Source organism: Aegilops tauschii, chromosome 6 (genome assembly GCF_002575655.3).
Source record: "Aegilops tauschii subsp. strangulata cultivar AL8/78 chromosome 6, Aet v6.0, whole genome shotgun sequence".
Taxonomy (NCBI): Eukaryota; Viridiplantae; Streptophyta; class Magnoliopsida; order Poales; family Poaceae; genus Aegilops; species Aegilops tauschii.
In genome coordinates, this window is record NC_053040.3 from 10,719,872 (window position 1) to 10,734,284 (window position 14,413).

Sequence of the window (14,413 nt, forward strand, 5' to 3'; positions counted from 1 at the left end):
ATCCAGTTGTGATTATGGGGGCGTGTTAAACATTGTCACGTTACAAGTCTGTACCGCAGCATTGTACCTCGAGATATTGGAGTAGTTAGGAAGATCCTTTTATCTTTATCTCTTGATGTAATCGTCCCTTATCTCTCCATGTATCTCTCAACCGTATATGTATGCCTCATGCGAGATCAGGCCTCGCCAATATCAATATATACATGCGGGCTCCTATGTATAGGAGTTGAGACGCTTCGATCTATTATCTCAGATTGGGGACTAAACATTTTTTGGGGAATGGAATAGAGATGCTCTTACCCGCAGATTAATTAGGTAAGGAGAAAAATTTCACGACATGGAACTAGTGCAATTTGGCCGAGCTAACAAACAGCTAATTTAGTTTCTGCATTAGGCCGCCATGTGCATAGTTATAGATTCTATTGAGAGCGAAAAAGGGCCCAATAATTCAGCGAGCCGAAACCGATGGGCTACTCCTTCCGTGGGTTACACACTCTTTCACATACGAAAGCCTCCTTTTCCGCATCTCTAAAACAACGACGACAAACATTAGAAGATGGAGAGGGAAGAGAGGATGGGCGTGTGGTTAAGCAACGCCAAGTGGCAGCGACCGTTTTGGCCATGAAAAATGACACCATTGCATAGCACACTCTGCCTGCACGCCACACGCATACTCCTCCAATGATGATCTGCGACGTGCTGACTCACCATTGTCTGGAACAGATTCGAGAGGATGCACCAGAGCCAGTCAGCAACTAGGTAGTTAAGCAAGCAACAAGTATTGGTCCCGCACTCATGCTGCTTATGCATGATGCTGACAACCAATAAGTAGCAATCAGTAGTAGCTTAGGCTCAACACATACTACTAATCAGTCAGAAGAAACTAGGAAACAAGGGTAATTAATCTTCTTTTTTGTGATCGTAATGGTAATGGATAGAGGGAGAGGGGATGTGTGGTGGTGGTCACATATGTTTGTCCTAGGAGGACGGTCATTTCCACGGGACCAATCAACCGAGAAGATCTGGCAGATCCAGCATCTACATCATCACCCGTACAATAATGCCCAACACTGTATAGTGTTCTATTGGAATTAGGATAGAGACCTTTGCGCGATCGACGCGGTGCATGGTTAAAGCATTTCTTCTAATTTTTTCCGAGTTGAATAGAACCTAGCTACTCCTGGTTGTGGATCACTCCACGTGTTAGGACTCCATCTGGCATCAATCGATCAACGGGCGACAATGTGTCGGCAGAGCATTGTTCATTGAAATTTGCACTGCAACGATGCTGGCTCAATGTTGCAGAATGTCCGAAATGATGCTGACAAGGACTAACCCCATACTATGTTCACCACACTTGCCCCATACTTTGTTTACCACGTTGACGCTGCTGTTTTTTTTTAACAGGGCGCTGCTGTTGAATTTATATACACAAAGCCAATGATGTACTTAGACTTAAACCTACATGAACTAGTACCCAGCCTAGCCTAAACAAGGTAGGACACGTGACAGCTAATCTAGCATAGCATTGACACGGTCACACACTGGTGTAGCAACGTCCTATATACCCTGTTTTTACCTCCTTTCCTGTCTGGGCGGTAGGGGGGGGGGGGGGGGGGGGTCCATCCCAGACGACCCCGAAAAACGTCGGTGATAGGAAGTAAGAATGCACATGTTTGGCAGAACTAAGCGTATGCGATGGCCGCGTCTATGCCAACCGTGAGTCAATACCCAATCGTTTGTGATATATCAAATTTCCCAAACGATCCATCCTTTCTACTTGTGTGGGATGGCTTTACCATCGCACACAGTATTCAATGGTGCAACGTTTACGATGCGCCCCGCATCATAAACAGTTAATGATTGTAAGTCGTATATGATAAATGATCTATAACAAGCATTTAGTTCTATAATACCGCCTGTGATAGGATGTAAGAATACAGTTGTCCCTATAAAACTCTATGCGAAGTTCGAATCTATCCAACACGTTGCTTATGGATTCTGCTGAGAGTGATGCAGGCCCCGCAAATGATTCAGCAAACCGAAAACGATGGGTTGCTCATGGTCATGGCGGCCGAGCCATCTAGTAGCTTACACTCCTCCAATTTACTCTTTCCTTGGTTACATCCTGTCTCTCGCATACGAAAGCCTCCTTTTCGGCAGCACCGTTTCGGTCATGACTAATTATTAGAAGTCCCTGGACTACTCCTGTCCATCGGCCAACAATTAGTGGCCTCTCCTTCTCCCACCACTGCATTGCACACACGCCACATGCATGCTTTGAGTACCAGCACACTCCAATGACGATCCATGGCGTGCTAACTCACCATTGTTGGGGAGAGATTCTAGAGGCTGTACCGCAGCCAGTCAGCAGCTCGTTAAGCAAGCAATAAGTTCTGGAGAGACCGATCACACCAATAGCAATTAGCAGTAGCTTTGGTTCCTCATATATTTATGGTTGGGCTTAATCTTGGCTTTGCCAAAAGCCTTTTTGGGTTATAAGGCAAATTCAGGAACACAACAAGGACAATTAAGTGTGGGTGTTCTTAATGGTGATGGATGAAGGGAGAGGGGATGTGTGGTGCTGGTCACGTCTGTCCTACGAACCAACCAACCAAGAAGCTCTCGCAGACCCGGCATCTGCATCACCACACGTGCAATAATGCCCAATAATGCAGAGTTCTATTGGAAATAGGATAGAGACCTTTGCTTGATCAATGCGGTGTAAGTTAAAGCGTTGTCTTCCGATTCTCTCCGAGTTGAATAGAACCTAGCTACTCCTGGTTATGGATCACTCCACGTGTACTCCATCTGGCAGGTGCCACATCATGTCACTCCATCAGTCGACCACCAGGCAACAACGCTTTGGCTGAGCATTATTCATTTAACTTTGCACTGTACAGACGCAAGCTCGATGCTGGAGAGCGTCTGAGATGATGCCGACAAGGCCTAACAACATGCATTGGATCGTGAATGATGCGGACCACAAAAAACAATGGCGTGGGACGAATGCCAGTTACTTGTAACATGCACTGAAGATTCATTCGTTCGAAAGAAAAGAAAACAAAGCACAAACATGTACCGGTAGGCGATAGTGGATATAAGCAGAGATGAAGAGAGATCCGCGCGACCAGAAAATGCAGGCCGATGTGTGTCCCCGTCCTAGCTGGCTATGTACGATCAATAGATGTCCTTTCGCATCAAGTTAACACTACAATGGTTCTTGCAATCCCAAGATGATATGTCAGCTCAGTCTCTCGACGGTGCTCGTAAGAGTAGGGTATGCGTGTGTGTGTTCATTGGGATGAGTGTATACGCGTATATATAAGCGTCTGCGTCTGTACTGTGTTTTAAAAAACATCATATGGTAATAATACTATTGTAGGGATGGGATTTACCCACTCCACCCAATTGAAGCCGCAAAAAATTCCCGGAACCCAACTCTTGGCCATGGCAGGCACCAATTGTCGCTCCTCCCTGAGGTGCGCCATTTGGTCACTACATGCAACCAAGCGCTTTTCCTCCTTACACATTATTAGATGACATGTCAGCGAGAGTTATAAGGTCAAGATTATGAGCCCGGTGACAATCAGCACTACTAGCAATTATTCGGGAATGAATTTGGACATAGAAAATAATCCACTTAGTTGAACCTATTGCAAAACCGCCACCAATAATCCTGATTACTCTCCTTCCCACTCGGTGATTGCCGCACCAAACTTACCCCACACCACTACATCATTCTTTGGGTTCAATGCAATTTTTGTGTGCTCCTTGCTATTTAGCTTAAACATGGACTACATTTTGACAAATAAAAAAATTGAGAATGTAGATTCCGTGAAGTGAGAAATAAGGCTTCATGAATAATCAGCGGACCGAAACTGACGAGGTTTTGTCAGATTCTCTTGCACTGTCAGCATGGGTAGTCATGGAGGTCCCACCTACGTTATGCTCCTAGTACCCTCTCAGAAAGAATGTCTCTCTTTTTCTTTTCTGCATCACCAAACCATACCACACAAGATGGATCACGGATGTGTGGTTAAGCTAGCAATACATGGTGGCAGCAGCGGTCACAACCTGATCGATCGACAGGATGGTGCTCTTGCAATTTCTCCGTCGATTGATGACATCAAACTAGTCAAACACACGTGTAAAAATACTTTTAGCCAAGGGCACATATTGTAACATCTTTTTCCTTTATTTTTCTATTTTCATGGTTACAATCTATATATAGCCTCACATGTGTTATATACACAAAGCCATTGATGTACTACTAAGACTTAAACCTACACGAACTACTACTCAGCCTGGTCTAAACTAGGTAGGACGCGGACAGAGCTAATCTAGCATACCATCGACACGGTCACACCTCCTAATTAATATACGTGGCAAGCATACCACTAATTAGGCACCTACTAGCATAATAATTAGTATAAGAGCGAACCAACTTGTGGTTGGATAGTTAGGAGGACAATGGTATTCTCAACACATCAGAGTTCAAGTCGTAGACTTGGCATTGTTGTTCGCATTTTCCTAGATTTATTTCAGTCCTTTCGATGATGTGCGTTCAGTGAGAGGAGACGGTCCGTCGACTACGAAAGCCATCCATGCAGGCACCGAGTGCGGGCCGCATGCACCTCTCACATGGAGTGCTAGGTTACTCCAGTGACAATCTGCGAGGTGCTGACTCGCCATTGTTGGTGGGAGAGATGGGGTATGAGTTCTACACGGATCCATCTGGAGAACCTACCATGGCCAATCAGCAGCTAGCTAGCCAGGCCAAGCAACAATTTCGGGCTGGAGTACAGTAGGTAGGTAGTGGGGGTGCTACTGGTCCTGTAGCGTGGGTTCACCGACACATAGTAACAAGAAAACAAACATGAATGGGTGGCTGATGAAATTACCAATCCATCATGGATAAGAGGAATTTTGGAGCTACTACTAGGAGCTGGCCTCTGTGTGGTCACCGAGAAGGAGATTCAACATTGATCACTGCACTTGTACAGTGCAATAACGAGATGATCTCCAATTTTCTCCGGATTGAACGGAACCTAGTCCTGCTGGCTCTGGACGTGGATCGCAACAACATTCTACGACGCCGTATATGACTATGGTAACAACAAAGCTAGATTCCTCCCAAATCATTCAGCTAACCGAAACCGATGGCTTCCAGGTATCCTTCCCTGAGCTGTTAGCATCTTGACTAGGGTATATGTGTGGCTGTATGTGACGAATAATTTTACGGTTCATGTTGTATCTTTGAAAGTGATGCTTATGACTCGTGTGAGGTAGTACTTACGCACAACCACCACATAAGGGGCTAGTGTAACATGTCAATACCACTTTGTGAACAACCTGCGAAGAACCACCAAAATTCCGCCTAATGAGTACTAACACATATCACTGATTGTGGCCTGAGCTCGCGAAAACAAGAAAACTGACTGGGTGGGCCCGCTTGTCGGGTTGGCGTGGCGATGAGTGGTCAGGCGTCCATGATGTGTGATTTGAAAAAAAATATGAGAAATAAGAAAGGGGGGAAAGAGGTGAGTGTCAGATAGGTGGGACCCTTGTCCAAATCTACCGTTCAAATATTGACTTGGATTAGTCTTCGCCACGCCAGCTTGACTGTGGGCCCAACATGTCGGATTCGTTGTTTTCGCAAGCTCAAGCGATGATCGGTGCGGAAAAAGAAGATTTTGGACTTTCTGCCAACGAAGAAATAGTAGCATTTGAAACTGGAAATTTTTACTTTGGATAGTAAATCCCCAAGGAAGGGCTATAATCCAAAAAAGGAGGAGCTAGCGGACAGTTCGAATTTCAACGATTAGGGAGGGGAGTGAAACACTTGTCTTCCACGATCATTTTTTTTTATGTTTAGGACACGCGAAGCGAGAGCGAAACTCTCTATGCGGAGAAGACTCGGCAAGAGAGGTTTGGACAAGAGGAACTGCCTTACTCCTTAGTCGCAAGTTTGATGGTTCCCCATGAGTTGTTCATAAAGTGGCACGAACCTGTTACCCTAGCCCTATACGACTTGTCCTGTGCCGTTCAGGGGTCCAAGGGAGACACAGGTGTGTTGACCGGTGGCGGCGGCAGCGGTCGTCCACCATGTCCGCGTGATCTCAGTGGCAGATGGGTCGTCCGCCATGGCAGTGTGATCTCAAGCACAAGTCGCCATACTTTGGAGCTGAGGGTGAGGACACCAACGAGCATATACAATAAGTGCAATAATGCAGAAGAATTCAGGTAGAGGCACCACCAACGGTTGCATGGTCATTTGCAACCTACTCCCTCAGTTTCTAAATATTTGTCTTTTTAGATATTTTAACAAGTGACTACATACAGAGCAAGTGAGTGAATCTACACTCTAAAATATGTCTATATACATCCGTATGTGGTAGTCCATTTGAAATCTCTAAAAAGACAAATATCTAGAAATGGAGGGAGTAGATCGTTATTAAGATGGTTATGTGATTATTACAAGGTCCAGGCGTGGCCATGCAATGTATGGTAAAAGAAGGAAAGTTGCATGTGTGGCGTGTGTGGTTGCTCACTGCCACTATCCTAGCCAAGCTAAGCTATGCTAATCAAGAGACCAATCATCTACTCCCTTCGTCTCATAATATAAGATGTTATTACAACCGATATACGGGTTGTAATAACATCTTATATTATTGTAATAACATCTTATATTATGGATTGAGGGTTTTTTAGGACGGAATGAAGCTACACTCCTGATTGTGGACCTCACCAAGTGTCAGCTTGATCGATTAATTTGGCTGGCTGAAGGGGGAAGTGCATGAATGAACCCGGATACATATGAATCCACTTCAGAAAACATATTTTTAAATGCCAAAAAAACTACTCCCTCCATCTCATAATATAATATATATATTGATTGTAATAACATCTTATATTATGGGACGCGGGGGGTTGGGGGGGGTGGGGGGTGGGGTGTTAAAAAGTTTAGCATAGAATGAAGCTACACTCGTGGTTGTGGACCTCACCAAGTGTCAGCTTGATCGATTTATTTGGCTGGATGGATGGTGCTACCACGTCATCAATCCAGTTTTAACTGTTACTGACTTTGTGACATAGCAGGGTGCAACAGGTGGCGATAATTACTAGAAAAATAGAAAACAATGCAACAACTAGCAATAAATGCATATAGGAAAAGTGAACGGGGCTACATGACACGCAAAGAGGGGTGCATCGTGCATGTGTGTGTGACTGAGTGTCATTGTCCTAGCTATGCTGTCTCTCTTCATCTAGAGGCATGGTTTCTTGAAGACTCATCGACACGAGGCAGTACAATAATGCGGGCGAAGGTTGGGACCATGAATCTATCACCAGACTCCAATTTAGCCTTGCTAATTCTCATACCCATCCATGGAATCCAGACTCCTGGCTGTGGCTCTTGCCATGTGTTGCTCCATATGGCCCATGCCACATCGGATGTCCTTTCTCTTTTTGCGGTGGACACTCCAAAATTATGTGCTCGACAATGCGACTTGAATGATTACTCAAACATTCTACGTTGCCAAGGCACAATGACATGTGGCAACAGTTGGTACAACTAGCAGCAACCTAGGAGGCACGTGAGGATATCGGCCATAGTTATCTACGATCCCGATGAAGCCGACCACGAAAATGAACGCACATGCGTGTTGTAACCTCGAAATTTTTAACTTGACTCACAAGGCGTCTAACACATGGCAGCATATTATTACAGTCGGTAATGATCACAAGTACTACCATACTAGGTAGCGCACATCTGTCGACATTCAAGCTAACCACCACTAGAATGTTGACCTAATCAACTCCACTGCTAGGTGGCCACCTTAGTTTATGACCCCACCCATGCTCACCACGTGATGTTGCCCACTTGACTTCCACATATCAGCACTAATATACGCGTGCAAAAATATATGTGAAAATTTGTCATTAGAAGAAGATAACTCGATAAAGTTAACAATAAACTATGCACACACTTGGCACGCACACACGGGTGTGTGTGGTTGTTACCTTGTTGGCTCTTTGGTTGTGTCTATTCGTCTTTGTCAAGGACAATTTCCTCGGACCAAACTTGCAAGCAACCAATGCAAGTTGCAATAACGCATCGTCCAACGTTGCAATGATTCTGTTTTGTTTGTCGACAACACGAACATGACATGAACCACACAAAACCGCCGATGTGCCTTTTTTTGCTGATTAATTGGGTTTCACAATTTACACATTTCTGATAAGTTAACATGTGCTTCCTTCGTCCAAGTTTATTAAGGCCCCTCTTATTTTGGTTCAAAAATTGACCACAAATTTAACTAATGAAATGTAAACTATAGGTGACCAAAAGTATACCTTTAAAAACCTCTTTCGAATACAAATAAAATACTATACTTTGCATTTGCATGTGAATAACTGTTTGTCTATCCCCGCCAAAAGACAAGAAAACAGAAACTGTCTATCAGTCTAACTAATTGTTAGAGAATATTTCACAATGATTTTTATACAAGAATTCATTAGCATTAGGCACTGCATTAGTTTCACTTTCTAGAAACGGCGAGCACACAAGAATAGAATCCAATGGTTCTATCGACACCATTTAACATGCAAGCATGAAGGCAAGAACCGGTATGCATGGCAGCACCCATGGCGCCAGGTCAGCAATGGCGGAGGCGACAGATCGACACCGCTGGTGGCCAATAATCACGGCCGTCAGGTGGGTGGTGTCCAGGGACAGCTAGGAGAAGACCGAGAATCTTATCACCGGCGCGCGTGATTGCCTCACGGTCTCACTGATTCGCAGCCCACATGGCATTGCCAGCTCAAATCTTCCAGTCCAATTAATCTTTCTTTCTCTATCCATCCAATATACTAATCCAGATGCAATGTTCTCCCTGGGATTGAGGCCGGCATCATTGACACTTGTCCATGAGTGTAAAACAACGGCAAGACTACTAAAAAAAATGAATACAACATCTACTCGCACTCTAGAATTAGTGAACATTTTCCTTCAATATAATGTCCGGAATGTAAGTACGTACGCATCTACTCCCTCCGTTCCAAATTACTCGTCGTGGTTTTAGTTCAGAACTAAAACCACGACGGGTAATTTGGAACGGAGGGAGTATATGAGTCTACATCATCCAAATTAGTCGGGATGATCATATAACACAGAACAAAGCAACAAAGTAACGAGAGATCTTCCTTTGTGTAAAAACATGCGTACAATATGTTATCTATCACTTTTTTCTAAACAAAAAATATTTTTTTCCAATTTCTTTTTACAATGAGGCCATGTAGGCTTGGTTGTAGGAAGAGTCCATCTCGTGGACGACGAGGCTGGTGGTGGTGACCCGGGCGCTTGTGGCATTGTTGAAGAGGTACACCCCGGCGTTGGCGTAGATGGCCTCCGTTGGGTACACTCGTGATGTTGCCGTCAACCTCCCACCCATCGCAAAGCTCTCAACGATCGAATGATCCACCAAAACCCTCACGGACAGCTCCTCGCCATTGAGTACCGGCACGGTATGGCCTACGACCCTCTTGACAATGTCGTTGGCACGAGATGAGCGTGTCTCATCGTGGCAGAAGTGTGTGTTCAAGCCGCCGTCGAGGCCCCTGGCGACATAGAAATAGACGGCGGTACGCTCCGCGTCACCACCATGGCGCCTGGCGTCGGCAAGCACGAGGAGGCCAAAGGGGCCGAGCATACCCCGCCCTGCAGCGCCACCGCTTGTGCTGCAATTGTAGCCGACATCGGCCTCGTTGGTGACGGTGATGTCTAGTGGGTCGAGGCGGAATGTGGCCTCGATGTCTAGTTGGGTGGCGCGGTGAAGACTGAGTGGAAAGACAGAGCCGTGGTCATTGGTGACGCCGCCAAGGTCAGTGGAGTTGGTCCGAAGCGTCTCCACCTCCTCCACCGGCCACTGAAGGAGGTTGCTTCCTGTCTTGATGTCGAGCACCACCGTGCGAGGGGTCGACTGCAGCAATAACAAAATAAAACATTAATTAACCATTGACTATAATTAATTATTCAGCAAAGAATCCTAGGTACTATCAATAATTGACAGCAAAGAAATAGTGTAACTAACTCTGGGGTAAGCAGACAAGACAACCCTTTTCCTTGTCTAATCCCAGTTTGGTTGGTACTAGCAGGAGTTATTTAGTTTTGGTTTGTTGGTACTACCAAATTAACAACTTTTGTCTGCCACTAGATCACATGCTACCACATGATTGATTCATGTGTATGCAGAGTTTGTAGGACACACCCTTTTCTTATCTAATCCCAGTTTGGTTCATGCTAACAGATAATTGTTTACACTTATTATTATCCAGTTATAGGTAGGTACTTGCACCAGATTACCAATCTTGGCATGCCACTATAGATTGAAGGTATCTGCAACTAGCTTGAACTATGTGCAAGCTAAAGGAAGCTAAGAGACACTTGACAACAGGATGACAGCAACATTGCTGTGGCTGCTATTATTATTTGCACTGATTGAACATGGCCCACCGGCCGTTGCCACCATCCCGAAGTGTCTGTGGAACCCAGCAAAGGAAGCACATGCAAGCTCCCAGTCAAGCAAATTAAACCACTCACAAAGCAACATTTTCTTAAGAATCAACTAGTGGAGGTTAATCAATCAATTGACTTTGACATCTTGTACAAGAAGAAGATGATGAAGATGTCAAGTACCTGGAGCGAGGCCCATCCCTTGGCAACGTCGGCGCGCTCGGAGTCGGTTTCACCAACCCACCCCCACAGCACGCGCCGCTTCTTTGCCGGATCGTAGAACGTCTTGGACGCGTAGAACTTCCCCCAGTCATACCTCAGCCCGATGCCGAGATCGGCGTCAACGTCTAGCGGTGTCCATGTGTTCTTCGCCGCGTCATACCTCCCCAACGCATAGTAGTCGTGCCGGTCATCGTCAGAGCTCTCCTTCATCACGTGCAACACATCGTCACCACCATTGGTGGTTGCTGCCGCCACGGCGTCCGTCATGTCGATGCCCCTCATACCTTCGACCGGGTATAGGTCGATGCACTCCCACATCCCCGTCCCCGGCACTCGGTGAAGCAATCCAGGGACAAGTTCGTAGTCAATGAAATTCTTGGTCTTGTAGGTCATGACCATGCCGGCATGGCGGTCATCCTTGGAGCCGATGACGAGCCGCCATGTGTCGTCGGAACCATCAAACCATGCAGTGGTTGGGTCCCTGAAGTCCTTCGCCCCGACGCCCGGTGGCGGGTACATCACCGGGTTGTTCTCATACTTGGTCCAGTTGATTAGCAATGGGTCAGATGGATCAGTAGGGAAGGCGAGGCACTGGACCTGGACGGAGGCATTGGTGGAGCCGGTGTAGAGCATGACGATGCGGCCGTCGGGAAGGATGGTAGCGGAGCCCGACCAAACCCCGTTGATGTCGTACCACTCGTCGGGGGACATGGCTACGGGAAGGTGGCGCCAGCGGAGGAGGTCGCGGGAGGCGGCGTGGCCCCACGCTATCTTGTTGCCCCAAATAGCGCCGTCCGGGTTGTACTGGTAGAAGAGGTGGTACCACCCCTTGTAGTACACCGGACCTGCATTTGCATTTTGCATCGAAGAAATGAGTTTTACATCAATATAATCACCCCTTAATGTAATATGCTGGATGATGATGAAATGCTACTTACCGTTGGGGTCGTTCATCCAGTTCTTCTCGGGCTGGAAGTGGAAGCCGGTGCGCTGCCACTGGAGCATGGCATTGCTCCACGGGAACGCGTTGCCACCGGCGTCCGCACCAAGCATGCCTCCGTGGATGTCGACGGTTGCGGCGCCCGACGTCTTCTCTGACACGCCGGACTCGGGACCCCTGCTGCTGGTGCTCCTAGGCGCCACGTCTACCGTGCTCGGGTGGCCGGACACGACGACGCCGGCGGCCGGCAGCTGGCCGACGAGCCTAACGCCGGCGAGCGCGGCTACAACGAGGAGCAGCGCGGCTGAAGTCAGGAGAATCGCGGCGCACAGTGGCCCAGTTCGGCCTGGGCGCGTGCGACCGGCCTCCGCATCGTCCGGCAGCTGCGCGTAGGAGCATGGCACCGAGCCAAGGTCTCCGGTCTCCATTGACATAGAAAGAGATCGGCGGAGGAGAAGAAGGACACCAGAGAAGGGAGAGGAATTGGTGGGACTGCTCTGCTAGGCCTAATCTTAACAGCAGATGAAGCTAGGTGTGTGCATGTGCGTGTTTGCCGTGGAGCTCCTGCTTTCTGCGTCTGGCATTTATAGTCTCCATGCCACTCGTTAGCGGCCTACGTGGCACAGCCCCATTGGCCGGCGGTGGCCCCATGGGTCCGGGCTGTCAGTGCTAATCATCGTCCATCCAGGCCATGTTACCCAGCTCGATCATGATTACGCCCTGTCGCACTCGTTGTTCGGTGAAACAAACCAATAATACTACTAGCCCGTTGGGTCAGGCTGGATTTCATGGAGTATCTGTACATGTTCGGATTCTTCCATGCATGACCCAGTTGGGATAATAATTGTTATTTAGCGGAAGACACGCTTGCCCGGCCGCGGCAATGTCGGCTTAAATTCTTCCGTTCATGTTAGCAAACATTGTTCTTCCATGCGTGAGAGTTTTGATTTTCAGCCGAGAAAATTAAGTTTTGGCCAAAATTCGGCCATCTCGACCAGGCCCGGTATATGTCTGGCCAAAACAATTCGGTCGATTTGAGTTTTGTTTTGGCCAAGTACAACTTCTGGAGTCTTCCCAAACACTATATTTGTACTCCTCAGCGTTTTGCTGGATTTTAAAACTCTTGTTCGGCTTGATTTCAAATATTTATCAAAACTTGGCATTTTTTGTTCCAAAATTAAAATCTTGGTTTTGCTATTCTGTCTAAGATTTTACCAATTTTTTTGAAATAGCCGAATTCCGGCCATCTCGGTCAGAGCCGAAAGGATACACAACCAAAAACCAAAACCTTGTGTGTGTGTGTGTGTGTGTTGTCAGCTGGAGAGCATGGTAGCTAGATAAGGGATGTGGGGGAAGAAGGCGAGGAGCCATGACCCAAGTATTGGCCACGTCGATGCGCAAGGGCTAGGCCATCACTCCGCTTGGGAGAAGGTGACGGCCGGTCTATCTCGGGTGCGCGATACCACCAGGAGCCTTGGCGGGTGATGACATGAGGAGGCTCGGGGAGAGGCGAGAGGCATGGCGGAACTGGGGAATGAGTGGGAACCCGACACCAGAGCTGTCGTCAACAGCGAGAGATGGCGGTTCATGGGGTGGTGAAAAAAAATTGTTGACATGGAACTAGCACAAATTGACCCCGTTAACAGGCGGCTAAATTAGTTTCCCCACTTACCAATTCAACAAAAGGAAAAAAATAGTTCCTCCACTAGCTAGCCGCGGTGTGCATGCCCTAGTCGTATCACCCATTGATTCATGCCCATCGGCGTGAACTGCTCTCTGTGCATATGCTACGCTAGAATCTATCCTTGCATGACCTGGGGAAGGTGCATGATGCATGCATGTGTACATATGAGAGCATATGTGGACAGTGGGCATGCCTAAAAAAACATACTCTGGTACTAGAAGCCATAGATTCCGTTGAGAGAGAAACATGGGACGCAAATAATTCGGCGAACCGAAACCGATGGCTGGCTCATGGTCATGGCGGCCCCAGCCAGCCAGCTAGCTGTAATCTACTCCTCTCATGGGTTACACTAAACCAACAAGAAACATTAGAAGATGGTGGGGGAGGATGGACGTGTGGTTAAGCAATTCCAAGTGGCAGCTTAGCTGCCGTTTTGGTCATGACTCTGCACCACTGAATTGCAGACACACGCCACATGCATGGAGTACCAGCATACTCATATGACGATCCACCAGGTGCTGACTCACCATTGCCGGGAAGAGTTTCTAGAGGCTGTACCAGAGCCACTCAGCAGCTAGTTAAGCAAGAAACTAGTACTGGTCCTGCACTCTTGCTGTTGATGTACTATGCTAACTACCAATAAGTAGCAAGCAGTAGTAGCTTAGGCTCCACACATACTGCTAATCAGTAAGAGGAAACTAGACAACAAGGGTGACTAACTTTTTTTGGTGATCGTAATAGTTATAGTAATAGATAGAGGGAGAGGGGATGTGTGGTGGTGGTCACCTACGTCTGTCCTAGGAGGACGGCCTTTTCCATGGAACCAATCAACCAAGAAGCTCTTACAGATCCAGCATCCACATCATTGCACTAGTACCATAATACCCAATAATGCAGAGATCTCTTGGAATTAGGATAGAGATCTTTGCTCCATCCATGTGGTGCCAGTTAAAGCTTCTCTTCCATTTTTCTCTGAGTTTAACGGAACCTAGCTACTCCTGGTTGTGGATCACTCCACCTGGCAGGTGCCACGTATTGTCACTCCATCAAT

General features: G+C 47.1%; 1 protein-coding gene across 1 annotated transcript; it reads right to left on the bottom strand.

Moving 5' to 3' along the window:
* Positions 1 to 9,181: 9,181 nt before the first annotated feature.
* LOC109762838 (sucrose:sucrose 1-fructosyltransferase) lies at positions 9,182 to 14,160 on the bottom strand. Its single transcript, XM_020321718.4, has 3 exons — positions 11,677 to 14,160; positions 10,700 to 11,583; positions 9,182 to 9,983 (listed from the first exon to the last, which is right to left on the bottom strand). The coding sequence occupies exons 1-3, from the start codon at positions 12,110 to 12,112 to the stop codon at positions 9,285 to 9,287; spliced, it is 2,019 nt and encodes a 672-aa protein (XP_020177307.1). The 5' UTR covers positions 12,113 to 14,160; the 3' UTR covers positions 9,182 to 9,284.
* Positions 14,161 to 14,413: the final 253 nt, after the last annotated feature.